The 15,937-nt window shown below is 33.6% G+C and overlaps 1 protein-coding gene across 1 annotated transcript; it reads right to left on the bottom strand.

Moving 5' to 3' along the window:
- Window positions 1-6,470: 6,470 nt before the first annotated feature.
- Window positions 6,471-8,044, bottom strand: LOC130219608 (C-C motif chemokine 22-like). The gene is made up of 3 exons (XM_056452044.1): window positions 7,896-8,044; window positions 6,849-6,975; window positions 6,471-6,763 (listed from the first exon to the last, which is right to left on the bottom strand). Exons 1-3 carry the CDS (start codon window positions 7,966-7,968, stop codon window positions 6,667-6,669), a joined length of 297 nt encoding a protein of 98 aa, XP_056308019.1. The 5' UTR covers window positions 7,969-8,044; the 3' UTR covers window positions 6,471-6,666.
- Window positions 8,045-15,937: the final 7,893 nt, after the last annotated feature.

The following is a 15,937-nucleotide window of genomic DNA, read 5'->3' as shown; positions in this document are numbered from 1 at the left end:
ATGGATTTTGTAATACTTCAAAACTATTTTTATGTTTTAATTAACAATAATTTGCAGCCTGTGGTTTAAATGCCTCTGACCACTGTTAAGTTAATTTATTAAAAGTTTTATTCATGGACAATAAAACTATGGAAATCTTCACATATCACATCATATGCATCATTTTTATTAATGATATTTTTTATGAGATTGGTTTATTAGTAAAATATTGACATTGAGATCAACACATTTTAATACATTAATTCAGTCATTCATTTTCCTTTGGCTTATTCACTATTTCAGAGGTCACCACAGCGGAATGAACCGCCAACTATTCCGGCATATGTTTTACACAGCAAATGCCCTTCCAGCAACAACCCAGTACTGGGAAACACCCATACACTCTCAAATGCACACACACATACGACCAATTTAGTTTATTCAATTCACCTGTACCGCATGTCTTTGGACTATGGGGAAAACTGGAGCACCCAGAGGAAACCAACGGCAACACGGGGAGAACATGCAAACTCCACACAGATATGCCAACTGGCTCAGCCAGGACTCAAACCAGCAACCTTCTTGCTGTGAGGCAACATTGCTAACCACTGAGCCACTGTGTCGCCAACACTTATAAGTAAATGGACTACTTAATTCAATCATATTTAAATATATTTTATACAACAGTTATTTGATTGTTTTAGTTTTATTTATTTGTTTATGAAACTACACTGTTTCATTATTTATTTGAACCTATTTTAATATTTTTCATATATTTTTATATTTAATTTTATTTATTATTTTTACATTTTCCTCCAAACATTTCAGAGCGTTTGGTTAGAAAAACTTACCCAAACTATACATGAAAGAAAAATTTTAATAGTGGTATTTGACAACTAACATGAGACTAATTACTTTAATTAAACCAAAAAAATTGAAATACTAATAAAACTCATTAAAAGTTTGAATGAGATCATTAGGATTTATTGACACAAACGAGATCAACACATTTGAATAATACAGTGTTTACATTACATTAACAACACTCTGACATGATGCAATACTATTTCACAACTTTGTTTTTAAATATATACATATATATATATATATATATATATATATATATATATATATATATATATATATATATATATATATATATATATATATATATATATATATATATATATAGTTATTTTCATGTATTAGAGTGCCTCACAGCAAGAAGGTGGCTGGTTCGAGCGTTGGCTGGGTCAGTTGGCATTTCTGTGTGGAGTTTGCATGTTGTTTGTCTAAATGTTCTGCTGCTGTCAATAGTCAATACCCCTGCATTCTCATTAAAGCAAATCAATAATCCATATTACACTGTATTGTTTGGTAATAATTTTGTTATTGTCAGAATGTAACTTTATATATAAACAATACAACAAAATGCATATCTCTATGAAAACATATAACTGGTCTACAATTAACCATTACACTATCCAACTATTTGTGTTTTTAATTTTTCTAATTTAATGAATCTAAAATAATTTGCAATTGAGCTTTTGTATATCTGAAATTATTTGGTGAGTGTATCAACTGTGCATATTCTATAGTGAGTATATAACACATTCTGATACATCAACTTAGCGTTTTTATTTAGCGTAATATATATCCTCGGCCTGTTCTTAATTTTGATTCTGTAAAATGTCCAAGAAATACAGCGAAAATAGACCTCTTTAAGTCTCAACCTTTATTACAGCTCATGACGGACATTTCTCAAAAGAGGGAATAACAAACATCTTACCTGAGACGGTTTGTGGGAAGCTTGAGTGCCCAGCAGGCGCGCCCTTGTGATCGATGACTCTCGCTTGTTTATTAATGCCTGTGACAGCGGTGACGTAATTTTGACAGTGGAGTGTCGCTGTTTGATTCGTACTCGTAATCAGGACTTCGTGTCCGTGGTGAAACTGTATTTCGTGTTTGTAAAGTACACCCATCGTAAATTTATCAGTCATAAACAAACAGATGAAGAAATTGTTGTATCTGTGTCTGTTCTAATAGCAGATTTTGGAATTGTACCCTCGTAAAATTACGAGTACGTTCTGTTTTCCTTTACGATTTTATAATTACAGATGCGTGAATTTTATTTACGCACAAAATATTTATGACAGTGATTTTATTCCATAGCCATGTGTCTTTCATCCCCCCTACTGGACGCATTAGGAACAACAGGGGCGTAAAACGAGCGTAAAACTGCCTGGATCCAAGTCTGCAGACGCCCCATATGGGCTCTATAATGAATGTGTTATAAAATAAAGTTTTAACCGTTTTTTCATGTGAGAATGTAGTTGTTTTAAACTCAAGTCTGTGGTTTAAAGACAGTGCCTATTTTGAAATGTTGTTTGGAAAATTCTGAGATACGTGACCTCCATGGCGATGACGGGCGCCCAATATTCATGAATCCGTCTAAAGCAGGTCGCACACCAGAAGTGCCATACATTTCATAATTCTAAACATAGGTTTCTATCAGGGTACACACACCGGCGCCGCAAGTCAGCGGCTGTCCGCGGTGCCCAGCCTAGAGTAAGGTGAAGCTGCAGGCCCGGACACCAAACCGCACGCTCAGACCTGCACGCACAGACCTGCACGTACAGACCTGCACGTACAGACCTATCGTTTTCTCAGACAGTGCCACCTGCTGTTGGGTTGGGTGAAGCGGCAGGTACGGAGACCCAACTCAACATTATGAAGCTGCAGGCCCGGAGACCCAACCGCACGCTCAAACGGCTAGACCTGCACTTCCAGTGCCACCTGCTGTTTGAAAGATCGACTGACCAGAATTTTTCTACTATAAAATATTACGCTATGATTGAATACATTATTATATAAAATATTAAACATACTAGATTTTGATTTAATGCAATATTTCTGTTGTATTTTTATTAATTGTATTTGTAAATAGATATTGTTCAGTTACTTCAATTTTTTTTATTGTTTTTTTTTAATCATTTATCACTGTTTCGTATTGAGTAGAGGGAATAAATATTATCTTCATATACAATACATTTCTTTACATACAATAAACTATAGTACTAATAATTTTCTCACAACAAACTTTATTTTTGTGTACATTTTTCATTTTAATAATAATTGGATTAATGATAATGTTTTTACGTAGAAAATAACATCAAATAAAATAAATGCTTTACATTCTTGTTGAGGAGATTTTTCATTTCTCGAGCAAAAAACTGTGAAAATTTCTGCAGCCTTTGGTGCACTGTGTTAGTGTTGGCAGAGACCACCCTTCTTGAATTGTAATATCAATCTGGGCAAAAAATACACAAGTCACAAGCAAATTATTATTGCTTTAAACTAAGAGAGCTCATATTGTAAATTCTATGCAGATTAACTGATATTTTGATTTTCAATCATTTACAGAACTTATTAATAATTGATAAACTGTTATTGTGTCACTGTTACTGTCTTTGGTAGCACTTTCAGATAGATAATACTATAATAGCTGTAGACCTACATCGCACTAAAATATCTTTCAATTAATAATTGCATTATGTATTAAACATTTTTTTCACATTTTTTTATTTTGCCAGAAAACATTGCTGGAAAATTGTCCAAGAATGATACAATAACACCGAAAATAAGAGCAAGCTGTAAATATCATAAAATAATACTATCTTTTGGCACTAATTTTGATCAAATCAAACACTGAAATAATTGTTTGTTAGTGTAATATTTTACACCACATTGATTTATGCTTAAAACCTGGTAATTTGCAGGAATCGCTTTAATAATCAATAACCTTACTGGCGTGTCTGATGTTGCTACTTGCTAGAAAGTGCTTGTCTGAGCGTGCAGTTGGGTGAGTAAGGTGAAGCTGCAGGCCCGGACACCCAACCGCACGCTCAGACCTGCACGCACAGACCTGCACGTACAGACCTGCACGTACAGACCTATAGTTTTCTCAGACAGTGCCACCTGCTGTTGGGTTGGGTGAAGCGGCAGGTACGGACACCCAACTGCACGCTCAGACAAGCACTATCTAGCAAGTAGCAACATCAGACACGCCAGTAAGGTTATTGATTATTAAAGCGATTCCTGCAAATTACCAGGTTTTAAGCATAAATCAATGTGGTGTAAAATATTACACTAACAAACAATTATTTCAGTGTTTGATTTGATCAAAATTAGTGCCAAAAGATAGTATTATTTTATGATATTTACAGCTTGCTCTTATTTTCGGTGTTATTGTATCATTCTTGGACAATTTTCCAGCAATGTTTTCTGGCAAAATAAAAAAATGTGAAAAAAATGTTTAATACATAATGCAATTATTAATTGAAAGATATTTTAGTGCGATGTAGGTCTACAGCTATTATAGTATTATCTATCTGAAAGTGCTACCAAAGACAGTAACAGTAACACAGTAACAGTTTATCAATTATTAATAAGTTCTGTAAATGATTACAAATAAGTTTTTTGAAAATCAAAATATCAGTTAATCTGCATAGAATTTACAATATGAGCTCTCTTAGTTTAAAGCAATAATAATTTGCTTGTGACGTGTGTATTTTTTGCCCAGATTGATATTACAATTCAAGAAGGGTGGTCTCTGCCAACACTAACACAGTGCACCAAAGGCTGCAGAAATTTCCACTGTTTTTGCTCGAGAAATGAAAAATCTCCTCAACAAGAATGTAAAGCATTTATTTTATTTGATGTCATTTTCTACGTAAAAACATTATCATTAATCCAATTATTATTTTTCACCATTTTTCTCTGCATTGTTTACAGCTTGATGATTTGTAGAACCTAATGAAAAAGTACACAAAAATAAAGTTTGTTGTGAGAAAATTACCCAGAGTACTATAGTTTATTGTATGTAAAGAAATGTATTGTATATGAAGATAATATTTATTCCCTCTACTCAATACGAAACAGTGATAAATGATAAAAAAAAAAAACAATAAAAAAATATTGAAGTAACTGAACAATATCTATTTACAAATACAAGTAATAAAAATACAACAGAAATATTGCATTAAATCAAAATCTAGTATGTTTAATATTTTATATAATAATGTATTCAATCATAGCGTAATATTTTATAGTAGAAAAATTCTGGTCAGTCGATCTTTCAAACAGCAGGTGGCACTGGAAGGTCTGGAAGTGCAGGTCTAGCCGTTTAAGCGTGCAGGTCTGAGCGTGCGGTTGGGTCTCCGGGCCTACAGCTTCATAATGTTGGGGCCCAGCCACGACTCAGGACACTGTTCATTTCTCTGCCGCGCCACAGATCGCCATCTGATTAGTTTCATGTTAAATATCATGCGACTGTCCGCGTCTGGTGTGTGACACGTTTAACTGTCATGTGCGCGCTGTGTCACGGCGCCAAGCGGTGCTTCCGGTGTGCGACCTGCTTAAAGCAGGCTGGTCATTCTGACATTTAAGCTGACTTTGAAATCATTTTGGGTGTTTAACAGCCTTTGGTTCCAAATTACGTTTTGGTTATGTTCATTAAAAATTATTTAATATTTCCATGTTAACCTTATAAGTTTGAGGTGCAGCGCACCCAAAAATGGAAAACCAGGGGGCAGTTTAATGCAGTGAACAGTCTGAAGAAACTGGTTAGTTTATTTACTTCACAAAATAATTTGTCCAAATATATAATAATAATAATAATATATAGTGTGTGTGGAGTTTATGGTCATTTGCAGTACTGTATTTAGATGCACAGTAACTGATTTTATCCCCAAAATTAATTGAAAAATCTACAGTAGCATACTGTTAACCATGTTCACAGTATGGAAATATTGAGAATACATTATTATAAAACAACAGTATATACAGTAACACTGTGCACAGCTTATACAGTAAGAAACTGTTGAGAAATGCAGTATAATACTGTGAAAACAACAGAAATCGTTTACAGTGCAGCGACAGACAAACACTGTTCATCAAATTAATCAAACACTGTTTCAAATACTTTATTAAAATATTAGTAGTAACAGAATAATTATTATAACTGATACTTGACAGAATTGAATAAAACATAAACAGAGCTTTCAAGCTTTTCTGCCACACAGTTCCAAATATATTCATTTTTTGCGAGGAATCCCTAAAAAAGTAAAAGGCAAGACCCAATTCATACTGTGTAGGAATAATATTATAAATGGGTGTAAAATATGATTTGTTATATATTTGATGGTTGTAAAACATTATTATAATTTTATCTTATTTTCTATTAAATTATTAATAATTTTAGTTTTATTTGTTTATTAAAATAGCCTGAATTCTTTATTTTAATCTATTTTAATATTTTGGTATATTTTAATGTATTTTGCAATACTTTATTTTTACACATTAAACATTTCAGAGCCTCTGGTTTGAAAAACTGACCCAAACTATACAGAAAAGAAAAGTTTTAATAGTAGTATTTGACAACCAACATGATTCCTATTTATTTTAATTAGGATTAATAATAAAACTCAAAGTTTGCATGAGATCATTAAGATTTATTGACACACAAACAAGATCAACAGCACATTTGAATAATACAATATTTACATTATAATAACAACACTGAAATGTTGCAATACTATGTCACAACGTTGTTTTACAAATGTTCATATGTATGGGGAATGTATCTAAGCAGGTGCAGAAAATATCTTCCAACTTTCATATTGGTATTTATGACCCTAGTTTCTTGTCTATGGCTTTCATTGTCTTCTTCACCCACTCATCATCTGAATTCCTACAGAGATGTCTCTCTGCTTTTGTTACGAACCTAAAGCAGAGGAGAATAAAGTATTAAACATCAGTACGGAATGAGAATAAAATGTTAGCAGTAATAAATGTCTATGGATACTCACACAACTTGATGGAAGGGGCAGATGCTGCTTGTCCAGTAATAATACTCCAGTCGTTTCAGAGGAATTTTGCTGTAACTGCCTACACCAGGGCAGCAAATTTGTTTTGCTATACCAGAAGCCATTTGACCTGAAAATGTGAAAGGTTCACATTAACTGATTTTAAACATAGGATTTTTATTGGTGGTGCTAATGGGGGACTTAACAGTTAAGAAGGGATGCTAAATTTACTATTAAATAAAGACACAGAAATGATTACCTAGACTCTAACTACATATCGTGCATCATAAATTCAGAAACATCGTGTTTTTTAACTACAGAAGCTTTGAAAAGGGCATATTTGACTTTTTCCTAAATAGTGCATTAAACTGCTTATATCCCACTGTTATCAGTAATATATCTGCTAATGCCAACTACCAAATAACACGCTTACAAAGGAATAGTTTATAAATTCACATAGAGAAGAGATTAGATTTATTTATTTTATGGCCGTGCCAGGGTTAAGCACGTCCACTGTATTTTGTTTATCTGGAATTTTAAAATACAAAGAAAATTATAAGAGTAATCTGATATTTCCAGAAAGAGATACCACAAGCAAGATGTTACCACAGCTTTGATTACATAAAGAATTGATTTTTTATTACATGATTCTAAAATTTGGGTTGTAAATATACAAATTAGGCATTGATTTATTAAGTATGTGCTCTCTTACAGTTCTAGCACAGAATTCAGATCAATTGGATAAATTCAGGTTCTAAATTGTATTATTATTGTTATTGGAATATTTTAGAGTCAATGGCTTATACAGAGGGGGTTTTGGGACTCACTCCATACTTCAGAATATTGTGAAGAGTCACAAAAACAAAAAAACTGTTGTTTTTTGTATAAAATGGTTCACACTTTACAATAAAGTTGCATTAGTTAATAATGTATAAATCAGTAAAATTATTAATTTTTTAAAAGGAGAAAGCCTGCCTTAAATTAGAGAATCTGGAGCAAGAAGCAATTTACATCCCATGAAAGAGGAGAAGAGATCATAATGAGACTCACCATCTGAGGACTGAGGCAGAAGAGCACAGCACAGCACTGCAAACAGTAAAGCAGTCTTCATGATGATCTTCATCCTCCAGGTATGATTGATGAACCAGTCGAGAGAGAGAGAGTCTGTCTGGTGAACTGCCAGAGGTCCATTATATAGAGAGACGATCAGTTAATGTCAATTCTGAAAGAATTCCCCTGCTCTAAATCTCTGGATCGGTGACGCAAAATTTTCTGAGTAAGAAAAAAATACTGCCCGTCTTCCTCTGCATTTTTAAAGTGCAATATATAAATATAGATTATTCAGCATAGTGTAAACTACAAAGGAAATACCCCAAGCCTACAGTACTGTCTAATCATGGAAGCTTTTCTAATTAAAATGACCTCCTACAAATATCTAAATATAGATGCTCTGTGTATGAAAGTGACCAGCCCTCTGTTTCTCTTCGCTCATCAGCTAATTAAAGTTAGTGTGAGCATCGTCCTGAAAGTGAAATAAACACTCAGACTAACTTGAGTTCCAATAATTGTAATGCCAAGATTTGTTATTGGCTTTGATGGTTCAAGAGACTTTAACATTCATGGAACATTCATTTAATTCCCCAAAAGACTCTTTAGATCATGGTTCTTTGAAGAATCTTTCACTTTAAGATCCTTTGAGGAACCAAAACCGTGGCGTCACTGTAAAAAAAAAATCTTGTTTGTTCTTCCTGGAACCTTAATTTTAAGAGCATAAAAACTAATAGCTATATTTCAGAAATACAATTAAAAATCAGGTTTTATTTTTTTTTTTTTTAATGAAGGAAAAAAATCTTGCAAACATGCAGACTTACATTTATAACCAAATATGTGTCATAATTAGACTGACAAACTGAGCACAACACAGTGTCAGAAACATGAATAAAACCTTCATTCTACCTCAAGAGAACAAAATATGCTGAATATGTGCCGCCAGTATAGACGATAGAAAGAAATACCCATTGCTGAATCTGTAAACCAGTAATTGCCTTCTTCTGGGTAGAAAATATCACTTGGCCTCTTATTTTATCTTTCCCCTGAGAATGTTAGGTGTTAAAATGTAAGTGCTATTTTCATATAGGAAATACCCTATACATCTATCTATAGGCTATCAGAGGCGTCAAACATGCTGCCCGCAAAGGTGAAGCAACTTTATTAACATTAAGTGACATCAGCAAATGACACCCAGAAGCCATTGACATTATATTTAGTGAAACATCAAATGATACATTTGGTTTTCACTTACTGGTATGAGCCTCTAAAACCTGTGATATGTGTTGATATATAATGTCCTGTGTGACTGATAACACAAATCCATGTCTGCTGGTGCAGAGGTTCCCAACAGGGGGGTCGCGGCCCACAAGGGGGGCTCAGCGAGCTTTGTGGGGTGGCGCGTCATATTTTTAAAAAATCTTAACAGTGGACAATTAGGAGAATGATCATGTTGCCTTAGTTCATTTCATGCCCTAGCTCAGTGGTCCTCCACCACCGGTCCGTGGATCAATTGGTACCGGGCGCACAAGAAATCATTAATTATTTACGTTTATTTATTATCTGAGTCTGAACAATCTATCATTTTGAAAAGTCTTTAATTTTGAAAAATTACTGTATTCTCTCGCTTACGTCTCGGTCACTTGAGCGCCCAAATTTAACCAACAGACAGCAAAATGAGTAAGAAACAGACGTCTTTAGAAAGTTTCTTTGCTAAGAGAAAAAAAGGCCCAGTGAAGGACCCGCTAAGGAATAGATCCGCAACCCATTTGTCAACAAATCAGGTGAATCCACCTGGCTGTGCAAGAAGATCAACTGATGGAGATTGCAACAGATGGCGGCCTTTTAGGAGCCGTTCGCATATCGCGTATTTCTAGAGTCAGCACAAGTTTGTTGTTTCCAATGGAGGTGCGCGGCTCTGCACCAATGAACCCCGGGCTGCTCGCGCACCGCGAGTCACATGACAAGAATTGACCGATCAGCTTCAGCTTGTATGGTATATTCACATTTCGGTAAGACAAATTTTCTCAGACAAACACTGCAGTCCTTTGTTCTTTTCTCCATAAATAAAACTTGTATCAGCGAGTGACAGCAATATTTTTTTCAGTTTGTCTCTGAGAAAACGGTTGATGGTCGCATAGCAACCTACGAAACACCCCCCCCCCCCCCCCCCCCTGTAAATTGTCAAGCATTGACCAGTCCGTGGTGATAAAAAGGTTGAGGACCACTGCCCTAGCTGACCAAAAATGGACAAATTTGTAATCCGTCCTCCACAAAAAAGACAGTCTCACTGATTCATCTCACAGCAATCCTCACACTAATTAGAGCATAGAGCATAACAAATAACATGAAAGTATTAAATTGTAATAGCCTATATTATTTTCCCCCCTTATACACCTGTGTGAATACTGATATTTTTGTTATTGAATTTCAAATAGGGTCAATTTAAAGACCAAAGGCTTACGTTTTTCAGTTACAAATGGCCCACTGATGTTTTGCTTTTATATTTTACATTAGGCTATTATTTATTAATTCATTCATTTTCTTTTCGGCTTAGTCCTTTTATTAATCCTGGGTCGCCACAGCGGAATGAACCGCTAACTTATCCAGCACGTTTTACGCAGCGGGTGCCCTTCCAGCTGCAGCCCATCTCTGGGAAACGTTAGGCTATTATTTGTGCATAAACATATCTAGATATAGTAATATACATACAGTTTGTTTGATAACAACATTTGTTTGTCATCATTACTGCAAACTTATATGAGCTGTAATATCAGTAAATGTGGAGGGGGGCCTCACAATATTTTCTGGGGAAAAAGGGGGTCTCAGGCAAAAAAAAGGTTGGGAACCACTAGTGTATAATGTATTGTAGTCATACTTGTTTAACCAGAGAATGATAATACATTTACAAAACATAGCTGTCAAACTGTTCTACAACATATAATAGCCTTCTCTATAATTCTAATTAATTTTTAGTGGCCCTTAATCAAAATACAATCCTAATTTCTAAAAAAGGTGTGAAGTTACGTTTGATTTTAGTTTTTTATATACTATGAGGCTGTTGAATGCTTGATTCTGATTGGCTGATTGACATTTACAGATAAAGGTGCATCTGAATTATACTTCCAAACCAAATTACAGTTCCTTATCACTGTGGTAAATAGTTTATTTAGGTTATTTTACAGCCTACAGTAATCAAAAATTTATATAAAAAAAAAACAAAAAAACAAAGGTTTTGGATGAGATGCAAAAGAAACTAGTACACTGTAATAAATTGCTGTAAAATTAAAATACTAGCAATTTTAGTTGCCAGTCATACTGTAAAATTTACAAGAGCACTGAAAATTAGCAATTACAATTGCACTGTAGTTTTACAACACAATTGTAATGATTAATTTATAGCGCGTTTGTAAACTTTTACAGTATTACTGGCTACTTTACTGTATTACTGGCAAATTTTACAGTATTACTGGCTATTTTAGAGTATTACTGGCAACATTTACAAGAGCACTGCAAAAATAACAATTAAAATTGCACTGTAGTTTTACAGCACAATTGTAATTATTAATTTATAGTGCGTTTGTAAATTTTACTGCATTACTGGCAATTTTTACAGTATTACTGGCAACATTTACAAGAGCACCGCAAATTAACAATTACAATTGCACTATAGTTTTACAACACAATCATAATTATTATTTTATAGCGTGTTTGTAAATTTTAGAGCATTATTGGCAATCTTTACAGTATTACTGGTACATTTTACAGTATCACTGGGTATTTTACAGTATTACTGTATAATTTACAAAAGCACTGCAAATTAACAATTACAATTGCTTTGTAGTTTTACAACACAATTGTAATTATTAATTTATAGCGCATTTGTGAATTTTACAGCGTTACTGGCTTTTTTACAGTATAACTGTCTATTTTACAGTATTACTGGCTAATGTACAGTATTAGTGGGAAAATTTACAAGAGCACTGCACGTTAACAATGACAATTGCTCTGTAGTTTTACAACACAATTGTAATTATTAATTTATAGCGCATTTGTGAATTTTACATCGCTACTGGCTTTTTTACAGTATTACTGGCCAATTTTACAGTATTGCCGTCTATTTTACAGTATTACTGGCAAAATTTACAAGAGCACTGCAAATAAACAATTACAATTGCACTGGTAGTTGTACAGCACAATTGTAATTATTCATTTATAGCACATTTGTAAAATTTACAGCATTACTGGCAATTTTTACAGTATTACTGGCTATTTTACAGTATTACTGACAAATCTTTACAGTATTACTGGCTATTTTACAGTATTACTGACAAATTTTACAGTATTACTGGCTATTTTCCAGCATTGCTGGCAATTTTTACAGTATTACTGGCTATTTTACAGTTTAACTTACAAATTTGTAAGTTTTGTACAAAAATTTGTACAAAAAACTGGCTATTTTTACAGTAATACTGTAAATTTACAAGTGCACTGTAAATTTTACAGTATTACTGGCAACCAGAATTGCCAGTAATACTGTAAACTTTACAGCATTTTTACTGTGTATACACTGGAGCTAAGAAATGTCTTAAAAACAACATCTGAACAATAAAAATTATTAAAAATGTGAATCCATCGTCAAATATTTCTGACTTAGACTTTATATAATTGACAAAAACACAAACAACACATTTCCAGCATTTTGACTGATCAGATATTCTGTATAAATAAGACAATTTAGATTTTGAAAACTGAACATGTTTTCATATAAGAATGTTTATTTATAGATGCATAGTTCTCTGTACCAGTCTGGGTTAGTTTGTTAGTCTGATTTAATGCAAATAAAAATAAACACCAGACTAACTTGAAGTGAGTTATCCTAACTAAAATGGCTGACAGCTTTATTTTTTCCATTGAAAACATGAAGGAAGTCTGAATATAATTGTACAGATGTTGATCAAAAGAACATTTTGGGGAAACTGAAAGAATTTTTATTTACTAAGTAATGTACAAAAACGGACTTCCTCACATATTTTGCTTGGAAATGGCCCACATTTCAAAAAGAAGTCTATACTTTTTAAACTCCATAAACTCTTACCTAATTACTCTTTTCCTGATTTTTCTAAATAAGCACCAATCATGCACATCCATTACAAGTAAATTGTGACACTGTTAACCAAAAATGTACCTTTAAAAAAACTTTTTTGAAGAGGCATATGGGTATTGTTTAATAGTAAGACTCGGATTCCAGAGAAATTCCAGGTTGCTACATTACACACATGAAAAAAATGACATTTGCAGATTGTCCAAACTACTTATTTAAAATGAGCTAAAACAACTTTTTGACAACTCAATTGTGTCATGTTCAATCCAGCTAAATCTGAACAACCTAATGAGTTAATTACTACATGTACCAAGACAAATTAATTATGTGCAACCCTAAGCTAAATGGATGAGTGGGGCATTGCATAGTGTTGTTATTTTGGGCAGCATGGGAAGAGGAATTTTTTATGCCTAGGCATAAAACTCGTGGGCTAGCTGGTGAGGTGGGCATGGGTCTAAGAGGGAGGCTGCTTTTCTTATCATAACAACTCTATTAATGAGGACGGGGGCAGATGGTACACGATTTTAGGTCGGAAAATTCCACAGTCGCCCAGGCCATCCTTGGCCAACGCTTTAAGCAAACTACTTATTTAAAATGAGCTGAATCAACACAATTACTGAGTTTTGTTTTGGACAACTTAACTGTTTTGAGTTCAATCGACTTACATTTGTAAAAACAATTAAGTTAACTTAATCAATTTGTGTTAAAACAACATGAAGCAATTGTGTACACAGTGTACATTTAGAAAAATATTTGTTGTGCTTCTTGAAACTGCAACCCTGAATTAGAAAAAGTTGAGACAGTATGCAAAACACAAATAAAAAAGAAAGAAAGAATTTATTTACAACATTATTTAATGTTATAATGTCAAAATAAATATATTCCAAATTGGTTCTTGCAACTCATTAAAAAAAAAAAGTTAAACAGTAAAGCATTTACCATTTTGTAATGTTGCGATTCTTTTTCACAACACTTAAAAGATGTTTAGGGACTGACGTGATGAAGCGTTTCAAATGTAATTTTGTCCCATTCTTCCTGCAAACAAGTCTTAAGATGGGCAACAGTACGGGGTCTTTGTTGTCGCAACTTTTGTGCTTCAAATGTGCCACACATTCTCTATTGGGGACAGGTCTGGACAGCAGGTAGGCCAATCAAGTACCAGTTTCCTCATCCTCTGCAGACAAGACCTTGTATTGTGTGCAGAATGAGGTTTAGCATTGTCTTGTTGAAATATGCATGGGCATATTTGGAAAAAGACAGCATATCGTGCTCCAAAATCTCTATGTACTTTTTAGAATTAATGGTGCCGTCACAGAAGTGCAAGTTACCACTGACACAACCCCATACCACAGACCCTGTGTAAGGGACCAAGGGTCAAAGGAAACAGAACACAAGCCAAAAATCCTCCATTTGAGATTTATTCCTCAACAGATAGGACATAAGTCCTCAAAATAATATATTTCAACCAAAAATGAATGAGCATGAGGTCAACATAATCAACCAACACAAAATGACCTAACACAATCTTCTTCTTCTTCTTGTGGGGTTAATGGCGGTTGGCAGACCAACTTACTTGGTGCATTCCCGCCACCTACTGGATAGGAGTGTGGAGCGCATAATGTAGGAAAAAGCATGAGAACAAAAGATATATATACGAATTGAGGGGATGAGATTACCAGAGGGAAGAGAGAACAGGAAGGAGAAGATAGGAGGGATAAAAAAAACTAAATAAAAAAATAATAATAATAATTTTAAGTAAAAGTTTAATATCTAAATAAATTTACAATTTCTTTATTTTGCTAAACTATTCTCAAATTCTATTAATCAATTTTGTTTCTTTTAAGTAATTAATTAATTGGACTATTATTTTAACTTGATTTGCACCATTTCCTAATAAGATCTGAAATGGCAGATTATTTATCCCGTAAATGTTTAATTTTTAAACTAATTGACTTCTCTGTTTTTCATATGAAACACATTCTTTAATTACATGTTCTAATGTTTCTATTTCCCCACATTTGTCACAGCAGCCTGTCTCATGCTTTCCTATGCTAAACTTATACTGGTTTTCATCCATAGAATGTTATCGTTTTAAGAAAAGTGTTTAACTACACAATGTTGCCCTGAGGTAACAAATGAAAAACTACCATTTTAGTAGATAATATAACAAAAAGTGTCTTTTCTCAGTCAAACATGCTTCTTCACATATCCATGCGCATCACACATATTTTTAATATAACGATATTTCAATTTAAACATGTTAAAAAGTTAAATCTATTTTACATTCTGCTAGCAGTGTGCTCAAGCCCATCTCAAAATGTATTGGTCAGCAATGTATTTTTAAAGTTTTTTTTGTGAAATTTTATTTTTACATTTTTTTAAAGGGGGATTTTGTGGGCCAAAAACTGGTTTGTTGCCTGTGGAGGGGGTCGGTCAGTTGGTCATTCAGTCAGTCAGTTAGTGAACAGCGGCCTCTGGTGGATTTACGTGAGAAGAGCAGGTGTAAATGGCATTCGCAAGACAAATTTGAGATTTCAAAAAGCGTACACAGCAGCTTCTGGTGGATTCGCGAAAAACAAAAACGTGTTTTGCTCTCTCCAGAAATGTAGATAGCGGTAAATAGTCAGAACAAGCCTGGGTTGTCTTTTAAAGTAAAGGTGCCAGGAAGAACCAAAAAGGTTTTATTGTAAAAGGTTTCAAATAAAAAGTTTCTATGGGTATTAAAGATTCTTTATAGAACAATTCGTAAAGAACCTGTATTTTAAACTGTGTATTAAAGGAATAACTCTTTATGATTGTTTAATTTCAGGCTAAAAAGTTATGACATCCCATTATTTTATAAAGTGTAGAATCTTTATTTATTGTTGAACTGAAGGAAAAATACACCGCTAATAATTAAACTTGAAATGCTTTACAACAATAAATGTGTCAGAACATACAC

The sequence above is a fragment of the Danio aesculapii genome, chromosome 25 (genome assembly GCF_903798145.1).
Source record: "Danio aesculapii chromosome 25, fDanAes4.1, whole genome shotgun sequence".
Taxonomy (NCBI): Eukaryota; Metazoa; Chordata; class Actinopteri; order Cypriniformes; family Danionidae; genus Danio; species Danio aesculapii.
The sequence above is the reverse complement of the archived record's forward strand: the minus strand, read 5'-3'. Positions and strand labels throughout refer to the sequence as shown.

What these genes read in the sequence shown, in the direction of transcription:
- LOC130219608 (XM_056452044.1), bottom strand. Translation starts at nt 7,968, where the DNA reads ATGAAGATCATCATGAAGACTGCTTTACTGTTTGCAGTGCTGTGCTGT. An exon ending in TCTGCCTCAGTCCTCAGATG is followed by an intron (nt 6,976 to 7,895) that starts GTGAGTCTCATT and finishes TCACATTTTCAG; the next exon opens with GTCAAATGGCTTCTGGTATA. An exon ending in TGCCCCTTCCATCAAGTTGT is followed by an intron (nt 6,764 to 6,848) that starts GTGAGTATCCAT and finishes CCTCTGCTTTAG; the next exon opens with GTTCGTAACAAAAGCAGAGA.